This window comes from Camelus bactrianus, chromosome 17 (assembly GCF_048773025.1).
Source record: "Camelus bactrianus isolate YW-2024 breed Bactrian camel chromosome 17, ASM4877302v1, whole genome shotgun sequence".
Lineage (NCBI taxonomy): Eukaryota > Metazoa > Chordata > Mammalia > Artiodactyla > Camelidae > Camelus > Camelus bactrianus.
Window position 1 is genome coordinate 5,912,611 of NC_133555.1, and position 22,274 is coordinate 5,934,884.

The following is a 22,274-nucleotide window of genomic DNA, read 5'->3' on the forward strand; positions in this document are numbered from 1 at the left end:
TTTTGCCGCACCTCCACGTGGAGGGCCAGGACTGGCATCACAGAGCTCAGGGCAGGTGCCAGCCCCACTGAGTACAGGAAAGGAGGCTCAGAGAGTTGGTGGATTTTGCCTAAGGTCACCCAGCAGTTGATGTCAGGCCTCACCTCCACATCTGCCCGACCCAGCCACAGGTCAGGAGAGGTGATCCGGGAGGCAGGAGAGATGATCCTAGAGGGAAGGCAGGGTCCCTGGCCACATAAAGGGCCAGAGAGAGAGGCAGGGGCAGGACAGGAGGCCAGCTGGGGTCAAGGAGCTGGCAGGGCCCTGGGAGCCTCACTCTGGCGTGGAGCGTGTGGGGAAAGGCCCCTCTGCCTGGGTTCCCAAGGCGGGGTGGAGGCAGCAGGGGGGAGTCGGGACTCCGTCACAGGGAGAGGCAGGAGTGTGTCCAGCCTCCACATCTGGGCCTCTAGCAGCCCCATGTCCTGAGCCCTGCGGAGCTGACCAGCAGGCCCCAGAATCGGCAGCCTCCCTCAGTGCCGCCTCGCCCACCCCATGAGGCAGGAACTGTGATGATCCCCATTTCACAGAGGCAGACACTGAGGCTCAGCTCAGCACATGGGCCAGCCAGGCACCTGCCATCACCTCCTGCGTCTCCCCAGGGCTGACCAGCCTGGCCCCTCCCAGCACCCATGTGGGCAGACAAGCTCCTGCCCACAGGAGCCCCCAGAGGCCCGGAGGCAGCCCTGCCCTGAAGAGCTGTGTGGTCCTGGGAATGCTGCTCCCATCTGCTGTGTTCTGAGCCCCTGGGGAGGCACGTGGGAGAGCCCAGCACCCCAGCCCTGAGAGTCCTGGGGGAGGGGCCATCCCTTCTGCTCACGGGGCCTTCTTTCCTGGTCGGTGGCCAAGAGGCTCCATCTAGTGGTGGCTTGGGGAGACACTCCGATCACAGCCTCACACCAGGCTTCTTGGAGACCAGGTGATGCCAGAAGGGGAGACAGGGGATCAGAGAGGATTATCTCGCCTGAGGTCTAGGATTGAGTTGGTAGCAGGGCTATGAAGGCCTTGGTGGGGAGCTAGGGGCCCTGACCCCACAGGGCATGTAATCAGAGACCGATGGGTAGGAAGACACTGAGGGAGCAGGGAGTGTGACGGAGCCAGGCAGAGGTGGGAGGGATGGCCTGGAGGAGGGACTGTGATAAACAGCTAGGAGTTGGGTGAGTGTATAAGGTGTAGGCCAAGTGGCCTCAGGAGCCACACTGAGAGGACAGAGGGACAAGGAATAGCTCAGTCCAGGCTGTTGGGTGTATAGGGTCTGTGGGCTTCGTGGAGGAGGTGTTCCACAGGGGAACGAGGCTAAAGCCACAGGAAGAGGTCTGGGCTGGAGGGAGGGTGATGTGGGGGAGAGGTGGGCACCTGCAGCTGGGGGCACAGATGTAGAGAGGAGGGCAAGGCTGAGGAAGGGGTCGCAGGGAGCACAGATTGAAAAGGCAGGGGAAGAGGAACCCTGAGGCAGCTGGAGAAGGAATGTTTAGAGGGGAGGATGACCAGGAGAAGGGTCAGGGGTGCAGGGGGAGGCAGTAGCCAGACACTATGGTGAGGTCAGTGATATGAGACTGGAAAAGGATCCTTGATTTGTGACAAGGAAGGTGCTGATAACCTTGGAGAAGGGCATTTTGGAGGCATGGAGAGGCCAGACTCTGGCTAGCAAGGACACAGAATTTGGGGGTTCAAGGGAGAAGGGGGACACATGGATTCAGCAGCTTCAGGCAGCACAGACCACATGATACAATGGTGCATGGAACAGTATGAATATGGGATCCCAGTCTCAGCCAGAGAGAGATGTGGAAGGATCCACACCAGCATGTGGATGGTGGGAGACCATAAGTGGTGAGATCCTTGGTGAGTTTTAGCTTCTTCTGTTCCTTACATGCCCAAGTTTTCAACGAGGAAAATACATTATTTTTTGAGTCACAGATACACACGGTAATTGCTTAAAGTAAAGATAAGAGATAAAGAGAAATTGAGTGGTATTTTAAAAAAAGGGACGGGGCCCAGGCATTGTTTGTGGGATAAGAGAGATCTGAGCCATTGATGATTGAGGGGAAAGAGGCAGGGGGAAGCAGAGGAAAAGGGGTCTGTGCTGGAGACATTTGGGTGGGGGGGTGTCTTGACCTTAGCCTAGAGAAGAAACGCAGCCACAGGGGCTGGAGGGGAGGAGGGAAGATGGTAGAGAGGGGGCTAAATTTATGGGGATGGGGATCGAGCAGGGAACTGGTGCCCATCAGGCCTGGGGCTCAAGAAGACAGGGCTGAAGTGGGCAGATGTGAGCTGTTCTCCAGGAAAGGCCTAGCAAACCTGCTCCGTGCCTGCTCAGGAACCCAGGGGGCCAGCCAGCCGAGGGAGACCCACAGACAGAGCCGGCCCCAGGGCTCCAGCAGGAAGCTGGGCACCCCAAGGATGAGCCCCACGCCAGGCACTTCAGAGCAGCCTGTGGGCCAGCCTCCCCAGTGACAGCCCTCTCCACCTGCTGTCCCCAGGACTCCCCTCTGAAGGCCGTGCAGATGCTCTGGGTGAACCTCATCATGGACACGTTCGCCTCGCTGGCACTGGCCACCGAGCCGCCCACCGAGACCCTACTGCTGAGGAAGCCGTATGGCCGCAACAAGCCCCTCATCTCGCGGACCATGATGAAGAACATCCTGGGCCACGCTGTCTACCAGCTCACCCTCATCTTCACCCTGCTCTTTGTTGGTGAGTCCCCCACAATGGCCCAGACCCAGCGCCTGGGATTCATAGCCATCGGCCTGTTTGCTAACGAGGGAATGGAAGCCCAGAGAAGTGAAGTGAGTTGCTCAAGATCACACAGCAAATCTTGGGCAGAGCCAGGCCCAAAGTCAGGGCTTTTTTCGCTGATACAGCTCCGGACACTGCACACACTGTGCAAGGCGGGGCCTCACGCCAGCCCCACAGGAGCCTGAGGTTCTAGGGGAGTGATGGCCCCTTCTCTGACCCTTGCCTGGTAGACGGAGTCTCACCAAGGCTTCCTTGGGACAGAGCTACGTGCCTGCCCACCTGCCAGCTGTTTCCACAACACTTTTATTTAGGCTGCCTCGTTTAGGTCTTCCAGCCACTCCATGAGGTAGGCACCTGTGCCACCAACCCCCGTGACAGTGAGGGACCCCAGCACAGAGAAGGAAGGTGACTTGCCTGAGGGCATGCAGCCCATCTGGTAAGGCACCTGGACCAAGAGCCAGGTCTGGCTGGGATTAAGACTGGCCTGGCTTCCACGGTGCTTCAGAAATGGTCCAGGCAAAGTCTACCGCCAGCACACGGAGAGACCAGAGGTGGGCAGGGTCTGGCCCATGTCACACAGCAAGTTGGGGCCCACTTGGAGCTTCCAGCCTGGGCAGGCTCCCTCCACATGAGCCTCACTGAAGCATTTGCCCTCAAAGTCCAGAGCACAGATGGGGGTGGGGTGTGATCCCGTTCCTCAAAGGGCAGTCCTCTTCCTTTGTGTTGGCAGGACAGTCGTAAAGGCGATCATGAAAAGCCTTAGAGGATGCTACGGGAATACAAAAGTAGGAGAGCCTCGCAGAGAAAGCTGTCAGGCGGGGAGCAGAGGGGAGGGTGGGCTCCTGGTTTCCTTGCTGGCTTCCCCACTCGAGCGCCTACTCCTGGTGGTCCTGGATTCAGCTAGACGTCTCACACTCAGAAAACCCCACCAGCCCTCATGGCACCAGCTCACACAGCTATCAGGCCTGCCGTTGGCAGATGTCCACACAGCAACCCGAGGGCTCTGTCCCCGCCACCACGTGACAGCTCCTGTGTAAGAGAACGAGGCCACCTGAGCGGGTCCAGAGCCAGCCTGCCTGGAAGCCCCAGCCTCCACATAGGAACTGGTATCTCTTGTAAGAGCCCCACAGGCTTCCAGAGGTCTCAGTGAGGACATGCGCAGTTACAAGCAGCAGCACCTTCAGGGGAACCCAAAGCCATGGCCTCCCATTGTGTATTCTGAGTTCACACCCAATCCTCCAGGTCCAGACGAGTCTGCCAACCAGGGGTCGCTTTTTATAATCCATGTTGCCTGGTAACCAGCTGGCATTCCACCTTTATCAGATTGCCACAGAAAAAGAGGAAGAAAGTTCACCCAAGGCCTTTCTCCCCTAGAGGAGAAAAGGTTTGTCACCCCTTCACTTACACCCAACAGCGCAGGCCCACCTGCCCCGCAGTGTCCAGAGAGCATCTCCTGCGTCTGGCTGACCCACCCGGTGGCTCAGAAGCCCCCATGCAGGGCCGGGCGTCCCCAACCCCGGCCCTCAGCCTGCTCCCACCCTCTCGCTTGGCAGGTGAGAAGATGTTCCAGATCGACAGCGGGAGGAACGCGCCCCTGCACTCGCCGCCCTCCGAGCACTACACCATCATCTTCAACACGTTCGTCATGATGCAGCTCTTCAACGAGATCAACGCCCGCAAGATCCACGGCGAGCGCAACGTCTTCGACGGCATCTTCCGGAACCCCATCTTCTGCACCATCGTGCTGGGCACCTTCGCCATCCAGGTAGCCAGGCCCCCAACCTAACCTGGCTGGGGTGGGGAGGGGTGGGCATTAGGCAGCCGGAGCAGCCCCAGTAGCGCCCTGAGAGCCCAGACCCTCCGAGCTGGCCCCTGATGGCCTGTTTCTCTGTGTCTCTCTCTCTGCGCCCTTTGACCTCCAGATAGTGATCGTGCAGTTTGGAGGGAAGCCGTTCAGCTGCTCTCCGCTGCAGCTGGACCAATGGATGTGGTGCATATTCATCGGGCTAGGAGAGCTTGTCTGGGGCCAGGTAAGTGCTGGGTGGGTTGCAGGAGGTGTCTTTCAGCAGAGGAAGGGAAGCAGCACTGGACAAGGGTCCAGGAGCCCCAGGAATGGGTCCTGGCTCCGCCACGGATTAGCTGACTGGCCCCAGACAAGGTCCCCCCCACCTCTGGGGATCAGAGCAATGGGAGTCGGCCCAGGTCTCAGATGCGGATCATTTGGGTATAAATACTGTGATTTTTGCTCATGTCTATGCACTGCTGATCCCATTGTTTACTTGATATTTTCTTTTAGTCATATCTGTTTTTTTTAACTGAAATTTATTTCAAAAGGCAATTTATATTACTAGCATGATTGGAAAATAACTATCGCTTGCCATAAACAGAAGCTAACAAACAAACAAAAAGTAACAAGAATGACATTATTAACCTAGATGTGGTGACCAGCCAAGGCTCAGAGCCTGAAGCCAGCTTGTTATAAAAGGTATAGTAGGTGGTGTGGCACCAAACAGAGATTCCTGTTCCTTCAGAGAGCCAGAGGGAATGTAAGTTGGCGAGCCCTTCCCCATCACAGTGCTGTGTCTGCAGCCACCTGTGACCCTCCCTGGCTTGGAGGGACCCCAGGCTGGATCCTCCCAAGGGGCCCTTCCAGCTCTGACCCTGGAACATTCTCCCCCCCATTCCCTTCCCTACTTGGGCCCAAGCTCCAGGCACACACACCTGCACACATGCACACATACCATCATGGAACTCACAGCTTGCAGCTCAAAGGTGCCTGACCAGGACATGGTGCTCAGAGCTGGATCCAGGCAGTGGGGGCCCAGCAGGCCTAGGGTACTGGTTTTGCCTTCAAGCTGTTCCCAGGCTAGAGTGGGAAATTCCAGTGGCAGAAATTAACTAGAAGGTGAAGAAAGTTTAATTTTACTCAAAAGGATCTTCTTTAAACTTTGGAGCTTCTTAGGAAGCTGGACTAGACTGGACTCAGCAACCCCATTCCCTGGGCATCGTTGGGGCCTGACCATCTTTGTCCCACTGGGGCCCGCTCCCTCAGGGAGCCCTCGGCATCTGGGTGAGCAGACTCCTGACACCTCATGACGATGCCAGTGGGCAATGCCCACCGTTAAAACCTCGAGCCAGGTGTCCAGGCAGCCCCTGTCTGTCCTGACAGGAAATGTAAGGGGCCTCTGACCTCTACCACCTCAGGCCTCTCAGGCCCCAGCCCCATGGACAAGCCCTTTTGGAGGAAGAGTAAGAATGAAGGCACGTCCCCGTCCATAATGCCTTCCCTTCTGGGAGAGCAGCCATGCCAGGAGTCCCAGGATTGACTGCCCCCAGGGCACTCAAGCCCTGGGCCCATTACCCAGGGTTGGGCACCCCGGGACCCAATGACCTCAGGAAGAATGAGCTGGAGACCTGAAGCCTAGGCTGCGAGCACCAGCAACTTAGACACACCATCTCACTTAATACTCAAACTCTGAGAGCTGCCCCCAGCTTCCCACGTAGGAAAACCAGAGCTCAGAGAGGTTAAATGACTTGCCCAAGGTCACACGACCAGTAAGGTGCTGGGAATTCAAAGTCACATGTGTCCAGCTCCCAAGGTTGCCCAGGATATCCTCTTGATTCTGGATGAGTGAGTGAAGTGAAAGCAGATTAAAAAGAAATTTAAAGATTGAGTTGAGGATTGCGTGAGATGAGTTAAGGGGTGAGCTGAATGTAACTAGTTAAGGGGATAAGAAAGCGGGGAGGCAGCAGCCCACTGAGGGCCAGCCCCCATCCCCTGACGGCTGGGCCCCCCGCAGGTCATCGCCACCATCCCAACCAGCAGGCTCAAGTTCCTCAAGGAGGCAGGGAGGCTCACGCAGAAGGAGGAGATCCCGGAGGAGGAGCTCAACGAGGACGTGGAGGAGATAGACCACGCCGAGCGGGAGCTGCGGCGGGGCCAGATCCTGTGGTTCCGAGGCCTGAATCGGATCCAGACCCAGGTACAGGAGGCTCCTGGGGCTGGGCTCGCCCCTGGTGGGGTGGGTGGTGATGGAGATGAGCAAGGGGGCGTCCGGACCTGCTCTCACCATCTCACCAGCCTCCCGTGCACCCACGTTCCCCGCACACACTCTGCAGGGCTGCTGAAGAAAGAGCAGCCCCCTCAGGAATGTTCTACCTCCCCTTCCACCTGGAGAGGGATCAGACTGAGGTCACACTCACCGTGGGCTTCCAGGGTTGGGGGTGCCCCTCAGGAGGGGAGGGGGTGACCCTGAGGGCCGAAATGAGTGAGGAGCTCCCATCAGAGTTGCTGGGGGTGGTATCTGGATCAGGGCTGCAGGCAGCCACCAGAAGGGTCAGGCAAGGCTAGAGACTGGTCCCTTGAGGCCAGGATGGCAGCTTCAGTCCATGGTGGGCCCCCTATTCTCCAGGCCAGGTGGTCAGCCCTGAGGTGGGGGTTCCTCCGCACATGCGCACACATCTTCTCCCTCCACAGACACTCCCTCAGCCTCCATGGGGCATTAAGGCAGCTCTGGGGAGCGAAGCTCATCCCCTCCACCACCACACACACGTGCACACCAAGGACATATACACAAAGCACACGTGTGGGGTGTGTATCCAGTCAGAAGCAGGTTTCTTCCCCAGAACAGAGACTGCGTGGCCCCCATGTGACCCATGGCCTGACCGTGTGGCCCCGACACACAGCTCTCCCTGGGCCGGGGCTGCAGTTTTCAGTGTGCTTTCACAGCCAGGTGGGATGAGGAACACAGGACCAAGCAACCAAGAGAGGGTCTGTCTCCTGCCCAGACGGAGAGCAGTGCTGGCAGGTTCATGGCCACCCCACCCCCATCACTCTGGGAAGCGTTTCCAGGCCCCACCTCAGAGCTGCGGTCCTGCGTGGCCTACCCCTGCCTTTCCATCCAGCATAACAAAAACAGATCACCTGGGCTGCCTCGCACCCACAGGACGCTGTCCCAAACAGCATCTCATTGCCTGCCCCAAGTGGTAGGTATGTCCCCCTAGTTTTAAGGGGGACTGAAGTTCAGGAGACAGCCTTTTCTGAGAGCTGGGTCGGGGAGCAGGTGGCAGACCCAGGGCCGCCTGACAGACAGCAGCCTGGGCTCTGGAACGCTGGTGGCCAGCCCTCCTGGCAGCCCGACCTGACCCTTCCTTCCCACGAGGGCCTGGCGACTCTCAGTGCGCACAGCCCTGGTCACCAACCCAGCCACAGAGCCTTTCAGGATGACACCGGGACTGTAGTTTCTTGAGTGGGCACAAGTCCTATCCAGCCTGACTCGTACAGACCACTAAGTGGGCCAGTGCTTTGCCACTCACAGCAACCCTGCCAGGTAGGTGGCACTGCCCCTTCTGAAGGACCAAAAACTGCCTCTGAGCAGTGACTTGCCCAAGATCACCTCGCTCTTAAGTGGCAGAGCCGGGGTCTGGGCCAAGGACAGTCCACTACAGAGTCCCCACCACACCACTCTGGCTTCACGCCTGGTCCCGGGGGCTGAGCACCCCCTCTGCCTCCAAGCACCCCCAACCCCAGCCCTGCCCATTAGCCCCCAGGCCACTAGAGCAGGACCAAAGCCGGGCCCCTGCGTTCCCCGCCCCCACCCTGGGAGACCAGGCGCCCGAGCCGAGCAGGGTCCTGGGAGCCCTGCAGCGTGTCTGTATCGTCGTTCTGGTGTATGTGGCGTGTCGTCCCTGTGGCTGCGGCTGTCCTCGTGGCGTCGCGCCTGTCCGTCGTGTGGCTGTCATGTCCGTTCTCCTCGCAACTTGTCTCGCTCTCTCCTCCGTTGCAGATTGAAGTAGTCAATACTTTCAAGAGCGGGGCCTCCTTTCAGGGCGCCCTGCGGAGACAGTCCTCCGTCACCAGCCAGAGCCAGGACGTAGCCAATCTCTCTAGCCCTAGTCGCGTGTCGTTGTCCAATGCTCTTTCCTCTCCGACCAGCCTTCCTCCTGCTGCAGCTGGGCGTGAGTGTGAACCCTTACCACCTCGGGTGCCACGCTGCCAGCGCCGGGCGGGCAGGCGGGCAGGGGCCGGGGTGCCAAGGACTCGGGGGGGCAGCTGGCTGTGGTGAGGCCCATGGGGCTGAGGGGCCCAAACCATCGAGGAGGGTCCCCAGTGGTCAGCAGATCACAGCCAGGCATGGGGTGGCAGTCCTTTGGCGGGCCAGGGTCGGCTGGGGTCAGCATCAGGGGTTATAAGCAGGCAGTTGGGATCACAAGGGTCACAAGTGGTCAGAAAGTGTAGGTCAGTCATAGGATCACTGTCGGTCAGAGAGGCTTTAGTGATCGAATGTCACAGTCCACGACTGGTCACAGTGGCCAAAGGGGAGCAATCAGCTGGGGGGCACGAGTGTCCCAATCAGTCTAGGGTCATCCTCAGTCAGGAAAAGCCTGGCTCACGAGGGCCAGGGTCAGAGCTGGCCAGGAGGTCCCAGTCTTGTAGTCGAAGTCAAGCAAAGGGTGACTGTGGGTCAAGGAAGAAAAGGCTCTCAAGGGTCACAGCCAACCCCAGTGAGGTCCAACCAGGAAGAGTCACATAGGTCAGAGGTTACAGTCGGTCAGGGAGACCAGGCCCCCAAGGAGATCCCAGCCCAGAGGCCCAGAGGCCCTGAGCCCTGTGGTTCAGGCCCTTGGCCCTCTCCCCTTGTATATCCGCTGCCTTACATGTGCTTTCCCTGCAGCGGGGCTTGGAGCACACTGAAGGCCTGAGCCCTTCCTGGAAGGGACAAGGCTCCTGACACATTGAACTTGACCTCAGGTAGAGAACAATGGGGCTCACATCTTGGCTGGCTACCAGCAGGCCCAAGGGACCTGGTCTGACCCACAGCTTCCCACCTTCCTCTTCTGAGGGGCAGCCTGGGACCCTGACCCCCTCCATCATCTCCCTCCCTCCCTCCGGCTTCTGACCCAGGTCTTTCATCTCTGGCCTTGTCTAGATCTTTCTGCACACCCATGGCTTCAGGCCCTAGAGGGAACGAGAAGTCCCTGCTTACCACCTGCCTCCCTTCCCTGGTCTCCACAGGGAGCCCCAGTCTGGTCCATCAGATTGTCTGTTCCCTCAGCCAGCCCTCGGGCTTCTTTGATGAGGCATAGACCCCAGGTCTCATCTCTTGATAGTTTATCAGGCCCCTCAACCCCGTCCTAAGCACAGAACCCCCAAACACAGCCTCTGCCACTGAGTAGGAGAGGACCACATGCTGGTTTGGGAACCATGCCGTCCGAGACCTCGGGCGCTGTTGGTGGCCTCTGCTCACATCCCACGACCTTTCCATGGGTGCAGCAAGATGACAGGAAGGATGAAGAAAAGGGGAGAAGCCCCTGTGCTGACTCATCAGCACGAAAACACAGCAATGGGGAGGCCGGACGGGCCAAGGTGGAGTAGGGCCGGACTTGAGCAGGTGGTGTCTGAGTCACGTTCCCATTAGGCACTGTCACCGGGAAATCACTGCCAGGCTTTCCCGGGACAGAGGACACTCTGTTCCCACCCTCTCCCTCTTCTTGCCCAAGAGCCCTGGCCTCAGAGGGAGGTCCTCACCTGCGTCAGCCGAGCTCTGTCCTGGCTCACGCTGCCTCCTGTGCTGGGGGCTGGAGAGCCACCTGAGGAAGAACCCTTTCCCCTAGTTCCCGCCACCCTCCTGACGCCTCGTGCGTCCCTGTGGCCCTCTGACTGCCAGACGGTGGCCTCCAGGTCTCAGCTGGTTCTTTCTTGAAGTGAGGCCCTTCGCACTGGCCAGGACAGGGCTCTCAGCACACCCGGGCACCACGCAGCGTCTCCTTCGGCTCTGCCCGCATCTTAACCCTCGTGGTCTAGAAGAAAGGGCACAGTCATCTCGAATCTTGGCAGTTTCGTGCTCACCTTTTCTGTCGTTTATACACCTGTTCAGTAAGGCCAGTCCTGGGACAACTGGTTCTCAACACTTTTCCTTGAGAGAACTGCCCGTTTCTGCCTGCCCTTCACTTCTGTCTCTCAGCCAGTCTCCTTCCAGGCCAGATGAATCCCTTTGTCCCCTGGTGACCTACCTGTGGAAAAGCCTTTGAGAAGGAGCTTGTAGGCCTTGCCCACCACCTGGGATTCTCTCAGAGGACCCACAGGGGCCGGTCAAGTGTGACTCCTCCTCGCAAGCAGCGTCCTGCCTCTCCCCTAGGCGTCAGGCCTCGCTAGGAATCCCACGTCCCCACCCACCACTGTAGACTCCAGCCTGTTATTCTGGTCTCTTCTGGGGCCCTTTCTTGGGTGTGAGGGTTTCAAAAAGAGCCTGACCATCCCCCTGCTTGAGGGTACTGGTTCCAAAAGGGATCACAACCTCTGTGGTTTCAACACACACATTTTGGTCAACACAGTCACGATGTGAAGCCTAAATAAACAGCCCCTAGTTCCTCCTCTGTGAGAATAGTTTCTATAACCATGTCCCCTCCTCTGGTCCCAGGACTCCGAGGGCCTTCCAGATGCCATGCAGGTCCCCTCCAGAAGCCAGAGGCTTTCTTCCCACAGGGTGTGAAGCAAGTGGCCGGGGAGTAAAGAGAAGGGTCCCCCAGTTGGGTGCATGGAGAGGTGGGCACCCCTCCACCTCCTCCGAGCAGAACCTTCTTCCCAGGGACTATCCAGCAGAGCAGGGTGGCTGTGTGCATGCTGAGTCAAAAATACCTGGGGTCTCTGTGCCCTGGAAGGAGCCAAACCACTGTCCCTGGGTTATCAAAGGTGACCACAGTGGCCTGGGGCAGGGCAGCGTGTGCAGGGCTGACTTCTGACTCACCCCCCCAGCACATTACACATCCCTCCCCCAGCACCACTGTAAGATAGAGGGCCACAAGCAAACAGATGCATGAGGGGACAGGACAGGCCAGTCAGAATGACATCCAGAATGTCTGGGAGGGAACTCCGGTTCACTCTTGCTTTCCTCTTCTGGCTTACTCAAAAGCGAGTTTTTTTCCCCCAGAAACTTAATGGCTCACCCCTCATGCCTTACACCTGAGCCTCACCTAACATTTTTTCCAAAGCCCTGGAAAACATTTCCCACATTCTTCACTTCACATACACCTCACAACTGAAATATGAAGAGAGGATCTGCCAGTACCTCCATTGAGTGGAGAAAGAGATTGAGGCTCAGAGATGTGGACTGATGTGGCCAAGATCACACAGCATGTAAGTGACAAGAGGGCTGACTCCAGAGTCCTCATTTTTCCCACCACCCACACCACTTCCCAGACAAGCCCACAGACCTGGAGCCCACAGAGGTTGAATTTCCATGGTGGAACCAGTGCCCACGGCCACAGCCTCATCCAGTGAAAAGGAGCCAGTCCTCTGGGGTCTAGACGGCCAGGGAAGCTGTTTCTCTGCTTGAGTCTTCAGCCTGGCAGGAACCGGGGAGAAGGTGCCTGCCCATCCGTGATCAAGGACAAAACTAGCATCCGGCTCTCAGATCCAGGGCCGAGCTACACAGCCCCCGTCTCTTATCCCTCAAATTCCTAACCTGTCTCAAGCCACCGTTGTATTTAGCAAGTTTGTAGCAGGCTCCGTGTTCCTGAGTGAAGGTCCTGCTCCTTCAAACCCACCAGGCCCAGAGCATCAAACTCCTAACCGGGACCAGCCACCTTCTGGACGCCAGACCGGCCAGAGAGGGCGCCTCCCACCCCTTCTTCCCTTCACACTCCTGGTTCTGAGGACTGCTAGGGCGAGGCGTTGGCATCTCTTAGGGGGAGAAATGAAGGAGGAGGGACGGAAGGGAAGCTGGACCCCCTTGTTAGCGTTTTGGTAACTAACTTAGTGCAACCTTGGGTTGGCGAGAAGATGGCTTGCTTCTGGGGGGGTGCCCAGACCTCTCCGCTGTCTGAATATTCCATGTGTTTGTTTCCCTAGAGGGCTAGAGAACCCTGGACACAGAGTTCAGCAAGAGAGAGTGAAATTAAAAGAGGTTGTGAGTCTTTAACCTTGAGCCTGAAATGAATGTGAATCAATCCCAGACTCTTGGCTTCCTTGAAGCCGGGTAAACATTCGAGTATGTCGAACCCGCCCCAGACTGGGGCTCATGCATTTCCTCAGAGCCCTCCGCACGGGGCTCCCTGCCCTCTCTGTGCCGATGAAACCAAAACGCCTGAAGTCCCCTAGACAGAGTCCCTTCCTCTCTTCCCCCTCAACCCACGCCCAGTGCGGCTTATGCCAGAAAGGCCCATCGCCAGGGTAGGCAGGGAGGGGAGATGGAAGAGCTTTTTTTCTTCCCATCCTTTTTTCCATTTCAGCCGCGAGAGAACCGAAGTGGAGACTTGAGATGGCCGTGGCGGGGTGTCCCGAAAAGTCTTGTCCCCACAGTCTTGTCCAGAGCAGTTCATTCTTTCTGTTGTCTCCATTCCAGGGGGAGGGCGAGGGGCCTGCATCTCATTGTGTGTCGTCCCCTCCCTCCGCGTTGTCAGTCACATGACAGGGTCCTGCCACCATCCCTCCTCCTCCACCAGGCGCTCCCGGCTGGCATCTTACTGCAGTCCAGCCCCAGAACACCCTGGGTTATCAGATAATTATCATCCCCACTTCACAGTTAGGAAAGCCGAGGCTGCAGTATCTTGTTTGTTGTTATTTTCACTTAATCGGGGGTATAATGGCCCACGTATCAGGAGATCAGAATACTGAATAATCTCTACAGGGCCACAGATAGAGAATCTAGGGAGAAAGAAATCTCAAAGCAGCCAAGTGGCCCTCACGGAGTGCCAGCCCTAATGTGTGGCGTCTGGCTGGCCCTTGTTTGGCACCTGATGCCTCTTAATTAACACAGGATTCCTACAGGCAGGGTTCCCTGGAGCCCCCAGCCCCCAGCACATAAGGAGGAGAAGGGACAGAGATGCTTTTGAGAAGACAAGGGAAAGTCAGAACTAGTGAGTGCTGACTGACAGCAAAGGAGAGAAACTTAACAACAACAAAATTGAACCAGTGGGGTCTTACACAAGACCAAAAAGGATTACAGACAAACCTCAATTCTTCTCTGTGTTCTCTCAGTTACAAGGCAGAAGAACCTATGAGGTGCTTTAGAAAGGCTCTTCTCTGAAATAGTCAGGTAAACCCTGAACAGTGACACTTGAAACCATCAGGCACAGACAGCGTGACAATTCATTCCCATGGCCAAGGCTTTCCCCAATGGCCCCCACCAGCGAGCTAGCCCCGGGTTTAGCTGAGGGCGCCACCAATCCTGGGACCGCAAGAGCCTCCCACAGCCGCCTTGTCGGTCCTCTGTCCCCCACAGGCCTGTGACAGGGGCAGCCACGGCTCTGCAGGGAAAGCCCAAGCTGGCCGGCCAAGGCTCTGCCCCTTGGAGGCATCAATTGATGCTGCCTTGTTTTCCCTGCCGCTGGCTCTGCTCTGAGTTGGGGCTGGTAAGGGAGGAGGAGGCGCATTTGTCCCCAGTCCCCTTGGCCCCCTGAGCTGGCAGGCATAGCTCCCCTTACCAGGAGTCCAGAGAAGAGACACCGCTCTTCAAAGTGAGGGTCCTGTCCCTCCACACCCTGTGAGGTGGGACAGGGGACGGCAGCCGGGTGGTGTGGCTCGTCCGCAGTCAAGGCACCAGAAGTGGCAGAGCCAGGACTCAGATGCAGGTCTTCCTGACTTCAGCTCCAGGGCTCTCTGTCCACTAGCCTAGAAGCCTCAGTGTCCAACAGCTTTCCATTCTTCAGGGAACCCAGTTTCTAACTGAGACACAGAAAATCAAAGAACTGGCTGCTTTGTGGCTCATTTCCATACCCCCTTAGAATCCTACCCAGGGGCTGGGTTTGGCCATCTGATTCTGGCCTCATTTTTTTTTTTTTTTTTTTTTGGTTTTGTGTTTTCAAAGCACAAAGAAAGAAAGACAATACCCCAGGAAATAAGGGACCCCAAAGCCAACTCCAATGACTGGCCAGGGCTTTGAGTCTATACTCGAGTGTTTACCTCCCAAATGCATGAAGGGAAGAAACGTTGGGTACAAGCGACCTCCATTCACATCGTCCAGGCTTCCAAGTGTAGCCGTGTGTCTGTCTGTGTGTGCCATGTGGTTCCCACACCCCCACCCAACCCCCGTAGCATGCTCCCACCCCCGAATGTCATCAGCTGCCGGCTCCTTCGTGCTTTCTGGCCGCCTCTGCTCTGCACCCCAGAAAGCCCCGAGTTGGCTTTGGTTTGCTTTGCCGCTTTGGTTTGATGTTCCCCCTCTCTGTCTGGCCCTCGTGTGTCTTCTCTCATCCTGCCTCATCCAACTGTCTCTCCTGGGTGTCCTTTTTTGTTTGTAACACGTTCGTTATCTGTTCCATGTTGTGTGGTTTCTTAACTGCGTGTGGTTTTCTTAAGATGAATTTCTTACCAATAACCTCTCCTCCCTACTTTATTCCCCCCCAGCCCCCCTCCCTTTGTGCATGGTTGAACTTCTGCTTTAAAGTTAACAAGGCTCACTTTCTCACTAGGTCTGGGTGCCCGCTGGAGTGAACTAAGCTTACTCTAACCACTGTTTCCCATCGTCTCTCTGATGGGGCTTCCTTCCTCCTGTCCTAATACTGTAGTTCTGACCCAAACCTAAGCAATTTTAAAAACCTCACGGATGCGCATAACCTGAGCCCCCTTTTCCATCTTTCCCTCTCCTGTCCATGCTCCTAACACCCAGCGACTGTGGATTCCAGCCACCTGCTGTGTCCTAACCCCTCTCCCACCCGCTCTGAGCCCCCCCCAGTGCTTGGCTGCCGGCTCCCCAGAAGGGCAGTGCTGCTCACCCCTGCCCTTCCCTTGCAGATCCGCGTCGTGAAGGCGTTCCGTAGCTCTCTCTATGAAGGTCTAGAAAAGCCTGAGTCTCGAACCTCCATCCATAATTTCATGGCTCATCCTGAATTCCGGATCGAAGATTCCCAGCCCCACATCCCCCTCATTGACGACACCGACCTGGAAGAGGATGCCGCGCTCAAGCAGAACTCCAGCCCGCCGTCCTCGCTCAACAAGAACAACAGCGCCATCGACAGCGGGATCAACCTGACGACCGACACAAGCAAATCAGCTACCTCTTCAAGTCCAGGGAGCCCCATCCACAGCCTGGAGACGTCGCTTTAGCTGAGGCCCCCGCCGCCGCCCCCCTCCCGGGCCCCGCCCACCCAGGCACCCGACTCACCACGCAGCAGCGAGCAACACGGAAACCAAATAACTGGCGAGAAAACCGTTTCCACCCAACAGACCCTTTTTCTGGCTGCGATGCTGTTTGAACTCTTTTTCACTTTGAGGCAAGGGCGGGATCTCCTCCTGGGTGGGGGGGGGGGGGTGGGGCGCTTAAGGGAGTGAGCGGTTTTCCCAGAACAAGCCCGTCCTGGCTCCGCCCGACCCGGACCAGCCATGCTCCCGCCCGGCGCCAGTCCCCTGCATGAATGTACCGCACACTTCCGGTCCTCCCCTAGTTTGTTTTTTGGGGGGGGTTGGGGAGGGGTGGTTTTTGTTTGTTTGTTTGTTTTCTTAGGCGGGAACTGCAAACAGACTCTTCTGAGACTATCTATCCAATCCACTGGTCTGTGAGTTTTTGAAATGCTTGCGCAGCATGGTCTCAGTTGTATAGGTTAATTTAACAACTTTTTGAAATTGCAGAGCTTAACTCGCCTAGTCAATTTGCACCAATGGAACCGAAGAACTTCAGACACTCACAAGGTTATATCCATTTCTTTGTATCTATATCAACGTATACTTCTCCAAGACTGTATACGTCCATATAGATAGGTAGAGATATATATATATATAAATATATATACATGGATATATAAAGTTTCTTTGCCGGCATGTTGCCTTGTTTCCGCTTAAATTGCTCTATTTTAACTTATTTATGTCCTAAAAGAAGAATGTAATTTGTTTACAAACCTGTAGATAGCGTCTTTGGCTATTTGTACGGTTTAAGGACACTGGTGGCTGAGATGCTAGAAAACACAGCTCAGCCCGACAGACACCTCCCTGGATTGCATCCTTGATGTTTTATGATAGCCATGCTCTGATTTTTGCCTGCTCTTTCCGTTCGATAACGTCACTACCGCGGGAGGCTCAGGCAGAAGCCAGATGTCAGCGAGTATCCATCCATGAGGGGTCCAACAGCATGCTCCGTAGACAAAGGGAGAGGAGGAGAGAAGGCTTCCGGGCTCCAAGCACTAACAGCCAGCCCGGCCCCAGGACGACGGGGTCCGCAAAGCCCGGGGTGAAGACTTTTCTCTCAATGAAACTCACTTGAGTTTACTAAGAGCATTTCACAAAGAGGTTCTCTCTGGCGCTGCCGGTACAGAGATTGAGGTAGTGTTGCAATATTATAAATGCTATTGTGTTGATTTTCTTTTTCAGTTAGTAATTTAGGGGCTTATTTCCTTATGAATTGCAGCATATGAGCTGTGGGCATAGGGGATGAGGTTCATTCTGGTGTGCTGCTTTTATTTTTATGTTTGAAGAACAGCCTTTTTCTCTGCACTATTTAGATCCGAACGAACCTTATGATGTGTATATTGAGATGTATTCAGTGTGATTTTTTTAAACCAAATTGTCTTCCTGTAGTCGCAATACATACTGTAGCCTTTTAACAGCAAGTCTTGCTTTCCCAGACAGAAAGCCATTCTGAAACCCTGCAGTATCACAGGTGAGAAAAGGTGGTTATCTTCCCCCAAGACAATAACAGCACTAGTAACCCCACTTAATAAGAGCTTATTTAATTGTATGTCAGCCTCTTAACTGCTCAGCACTTTGTGGGTATCAGCTTTTTTCATAAAAGAACTTTTGTATTTAATACAAAGTTTGCTTTGAGACTTTTCAGCATACGACCTTTTTCCATAAACTTGTACAGTGCAAAAGACATTTTGAATACCATGATCAATGACGTCCCATGCTTCAAGGAAAACCAAACACTTCCCGCCTCGCTTGCGAAATGCATCCTTCATTCTCCTCCTTTCCGCAGTTGCTGGGTCAGCCCGGGCCCTTCCCTTCTGCAGGCCCAGAGAATTCTTCCACACACAAGATGAGAGCCACTCGGGAAAAGAGCCATAGTCACCTGGGAGGGTCTGCGTCTGGACGGCTGTGGAGAAACCCGAGGGTTTGGGATTCCAAGTCAGCCCATCCCACTTGGCAAAACCTTCCTGGAAGGAGGACCTTCTTTGCGCAAGAGCATCTCCTGAATGTCGTGAAGAAATATCTCTGAATGTATGTACCCATCAGAGGAAACGGCATCCCCCGAGGGGTGACCAGCCCTCAGATACGTTTCTTGGATTCCAGTACCGACACCACCAATACCACCCACTGCTCTCCTGCGAGAAAGAAAAGATCAGCTCACGTCAAACACGGGGCAGCCTTGGCACGTGGTGGTTTTTGTAGTTTCCTCTTTTGCGGTTTTCCATCTCCCCCTTTCTTCCAGCCTTGTGTCCATGACCTCATCCCATGACACCAGGAGAGCTCCACTTGCACATGACGCTCCCTGTTCATTTGGAGCCAGGATGCAAGGACGCCAGGAAGCCGGGAGGGGTCTCCCTGAGCGGGGCTCAGCTCGGGAGGATGGGGAGCAACAGAAGCTACCGAGAACGCCCAACGTCCGTGTTGGCCTTCTCTGGTCAGGAGTGCTGGATGTTCACACATGTACACGCACACACCCTCGCCCTCACACATGCACACAGACGTCCACACACACAGGAAATGAGTGGTTTGTCAGCACTCACTGTAGTACATACAGCTTGCACTCTGCGTCCTATATCTAGCAGCATGGGGTACGTTTGGCAGTTCACCCCAGTAGGGGGTAGATAATTTATGACCATTCATCTGTTTTTATGAATTTTTTTATCTAGACGATAACTGTAAATAAAGAACTCACCATCTCTGTTCATTTACTACTATGCAATGGTTATGCTTTCAATGGCTGACTCTTCTTACTCCCACAGTGTGGTTCTGAAATGTGTGGTTTCGAAAAAGCAAAAACCAACATCAAACAGAACATAGGAACTAGATACTCCATAATGTATACTTTTCCCTGGTTTGGGACTGCACCATCCCCTTAGCTTCTGGTCTGCCCTCTAGACAAGGGCTCCAGGAGAAGGGAGCAGGCTCGGTTCTGAGGTCTAAACTCACCAGTCTGTCTCCCCCTCAGAACAGAAGAGGGAAGAGCAGGAGGCCCATTCAATAAGTCCACCCATCTTTGGAGGTGGACAGGGAGGAAAGTTTCCTTCCCTAACTCAGAAGCAGCCTCGGTTGCTCCCACCAGCTCCCCCACCGTGGCCTCTTTGCCCCCTGGTCCCAACAAGGGACAGGAAGGAGGGGCCCCTGCTTCTGAGACCAGAGCAATGGCTGTGACCACGCTGGGGCAAGGACTCTGGACCTGCCTCAGCCTGGGTATCCCAGTTATTGAAGACCTGCTTTTCCCCAACCATGCTGAAATTCCCCTTTACCACATCCTGACAGCTTTGAGAGACTCGGGTCTATTTCTGGAATTTCTCCTCTGTTCCCTTATCTGGGCATTTCATCTGGCACCAGCCATATAGTTTCATTATTGTCACTTTTATATAATTGTTTTATTATGTGATGGGATACATACCCTTTGCTCTTTTTCTTTCTTCCTTTTTTTAAATTTTTTTAACCAAATCTCCCAGTTATTCTCCCACATCTGTTCTTCCAAGTTAACTTAAAATTTTTCCAAGTCCTCCACCCCCCTGCCCTGCTCTCATCTCAAATATTGGGCCCTGTCATTCTAGGTGCAACCATCTTCCGGCCATTGTAAGCAGTGTCTACGCCAGATCACTAAATAGAGTGTCCTCTAAGGAGAGACAGAAGGGGCGTCCTGAATCTTGAGGGGAGCCTGATATTCCTCCCATCAACTCAACTGTCCCCTGAGCCAGGCTGTCATCAGAGAGGCCACCGCCACCCCCCACCCAGTCTCAGTGTGGGACCCAAAGTTACCCACCTCAGCTGTGGCAGGCTGGACCCTCCATCTGCCCAGGTCCAGGCAAGAAAGAGAGGTCTCTCCCAGACCCGGCGCCAAGAAAATGTGTGGCCCAGTTGCTAGTTCTCCTCGTGGAGCAGCATTTAATCCTGTCTCCCTTGCCTGAGCTATTTTTAGGGGTAGGGGGTCATCTCCCGCTCTTTAGTCAAAGTTTGCAGCTGTTGTGTGATAGGTCCTTTGGGATGCAGCCATTTCTTGCCTGGACTTTCTCACCACTCTGATGCCCCCCCCCCAACTCATTCTCATTCTATTTACAGGAGGCTGTCAACCACATGCACTGTGGCATGCCTCCCACCCAAAATTCTCTCCTTAGTGTCTGAGATCCCACCATTAGGAGATGGGGTCGGGGGGTGGGGGGGCAGGTTGCATTTCTCTGAAGGCTTTCGGGTCTTCCAGACCCAAGGCCTAAATCAAACAACAGCAGAAAAAAAACCCAGGTCTTTCCCAAGTTTCAGAGCAAGCGCTCCTGATTTTGATGGAAAGGTCTTATTCACCCATGTGGTGGGAGGAGGGTCCCTGGCCCTGTGCATCAGCCATCACCCCCTCCACCAAAAACAAGGTATTTAAGGCTGCTGTGGGACCGCCCTTCTCAGCCCCCAAGTCTGTTTTGTAATGCCTGTGGTGCTCTCCCTCCGGACCTTTCCTCTCGGGGGGGTTGGTTGCCACACTTTGCTAACTCTTGTGTGCACATATTTTATAACAGAGTAGCGAGGAAATGGTGCCGCCTCCAGCTTCCACAAGCTGCCCGGGCTCTGGGGGGCTCTGGGACAATCAGGGCTGGGAAGTGACTGTGCTCTTATTGTACACCTTATTTCTCTGTATCTCTGGCTTGTGCTCTTTGTAATTAATGGGATTTGTCTGCCTTTTCAACACTATACTGAGCAATAACAATAAATGCACACGTGGAAATGCAGACACGGTACACATCACCAGGCCTTTTTCCGCAGGACAGCTGGGCCCCTGCCCTCCATGAATTTGAACTCAGAGGGAAAACGAGTGACTGGGCGGGAAAGGCACTTTGCCCAAGGGTGCACAGCTCAGGGGCAGTCTCTCTCCTTCCACCAAGTCACACTTTTTAACTGTTCACCATTTGAGGGAGGCACGTTCAGCCTGCTATGAGTCTTTAACCTTCCATGAGGAACAGCTGACAATCCCAGAGGGCAAGACTTTGGGGGAAGAGGCCTCAGGAGGATGAAGAGGAGGAGATTCAGGGTCAGAGGATCTGGGAGGTCGAGGTACAAATTAGGGGTGGCTAAAAATAGCTTGATATGGGGTCTGGGATTAACCGGAGGGAGGTGATGGGAGATACGGACAAAGGATGTAGGTAGCACCCACTACTGGGGTGGGGGGGGGTGGGCAGAGAGGAGCCTGGCACACTCAGAGTCTGAACTTCACAATCTTCTGCTGAGGATAAGCAGAGAACAAGCATGTGTCCCAGACCGAGAGATGGTCCCATGTTGGTCCAGAGGTTGAGGGTCGCGCACACACACGCACACTCACACACTAAAATCCAGCTCTTCTCAGGATAAACTGACCCCCGGATCAAGCATCAAAGGCCCAGCCAGCATCCAAACCCAAACCCAGTTTCACATCCCAACACCAACCTTCCAGAGGAGGTATTATTACGATTCCTACTTAACAGAAGAGGAGACAGCGCTCCGAGAGGTGAAGGGTGTGCCCACCTAGGAAGTAGGAGATACGATAATGGTATCTAGAGGTCTTGATGCCAGAATCGGCACTCAAAACCTTTCAGTTCCCCAGGAAATACTTTAATGAATAAGATACAGTTGCACTGTTTGTCCCAAATCCCCAGTCTCTCCAACTCCAATATGCCTACATCAGGGAATTCCTTTAATAACAACTATGCCCTGTGCATTGCATTTGTATTATATCTAATGTTTCATTGTTCCCCTTTTCTACTCGAGGAAAGTGAGGTTCAGAAAGCAGTGATATGATTTGATCACCCAGAGAATCAGCAGCACATCTACAGATTCAAGACGAGGGCCTGGCCCTTGAAGGACAGAAGGCCCAAGGGCCCCTCCCTCTTTGTTCCCTGCAAGATTTTCACCATAAGCACCAGCCCCTCACACCCCTGCAATATTTTTCCACTAGAAGGAAATTACCCATCTTGAAAGCTGGGGTTGGAGTAGAAGGATGGGTTGCTGCCCGGTGGCCCAGCCCTGAGTTCTGTAAGCCCCTACTCCCCTGAGCCCCTCTCCAAAGCGCCTTGGTCTGGGTCTGTCACATTCTCTGAGCCTTAACATCATCCCTCCAGCAGTGACCATCTCCTGCTAGGACTCTTCCCTCCAGTTTCAAGAGGACACTGAGGGATTCTGACTCACCCAAGGGGAGCCTAGGCTCCACCCTAGGTCATTCAACTCCTTAAAGCCAAGAGGCGCCCAAGGGCTGCCAGACCATGTGTAGTTGGGGGGAGCCCCCAGGCTCTGTTCAGCTGTACAGCATTCTCCCTGTGCCAGTAGGAGGCCAGGGACCTAAGGATTGGGGGAAACTGGGAGTTGGATCTTGGGTTCTGGCTGCAGGAGCCTGGCTGAGATTCCCACCTTGCCTGGG

General features: G+C 55.2%; 1 protein-coding gene and 1 long non-coding RNA gene across 18 annotated transcripts in view; one reads left to right on the forward strand and one right to left on the reverse strand.

Annotated features, from left to right (window-relative positions):
• The window catches only part of ATP2B2 (ATPase plasma membrane Ca2+ transporting 2), a 330,499-nt gene extending 311,906 nt beyond the window's left edge, over positions 1–18,593 (forward strand). For 4 of the 5 annotated variants that reach the window (XM_074344347.1, XM_074344349.1, XM_045515322.2 and 1 more), the window contains 5 exons: positions 2,517–2,730; positions 4,326–4,537; positions 4,695–4,802; positions 6,573–6,755; positions 15,506–18,593. In XM_074344347.1, the coding sequence (XP_074200448.1) occupies positions 2,517–2,730; positions 4,326–4,537; positions 4,695–4,802; positions 6,573–6,755; positions 15,506–15,817 (1,029 nt within the window). In that variant the 3' untranslated portion in view covers positions 15,818–18,593. Of the gene's footprint in view, positions 1–2,516; positions 2,731–4,325; positions 4,538–4,694; positions 4,803–6,572; positions 6,756–8,558; positions 8,673–15,505 lie in introns of all 5 variants that reach the window. The other variant, XM_074344350.1, reaches the window with a different exon arrangement.
• LOC123616291 (uncharacterized) lies at positions 2,931–20,920 on the reverse strand. 13 transcript variants are annotated; one of them, XR_012499831.1, is made up of 5 exons: positions 19,665–20,920; positions 15,876–16,003; positions 6,632–15,739; positions 5,514–6,395; positions 4,325–4,563 (listed from the first exon to the last, which is right to left on the reverse strand). It is a non-coding gene; the product is annotated as an uncharacterized LOC123616291 (long non-coding RNA). The 13 variants fall into 13 exon arrangements; XR_012499830.1 differs by having other exon boundaries at positions 5,514–5,670; positions 6,311–15,739; XR_012499833.1 differs by having other exon boundaries at positions 5,514–8,606; positions 10,301–15,739; positions 19,665–20,918.
• Between the last annotated feature and the right edge of the window lie 1,354 nt (positions 20,921–22,274).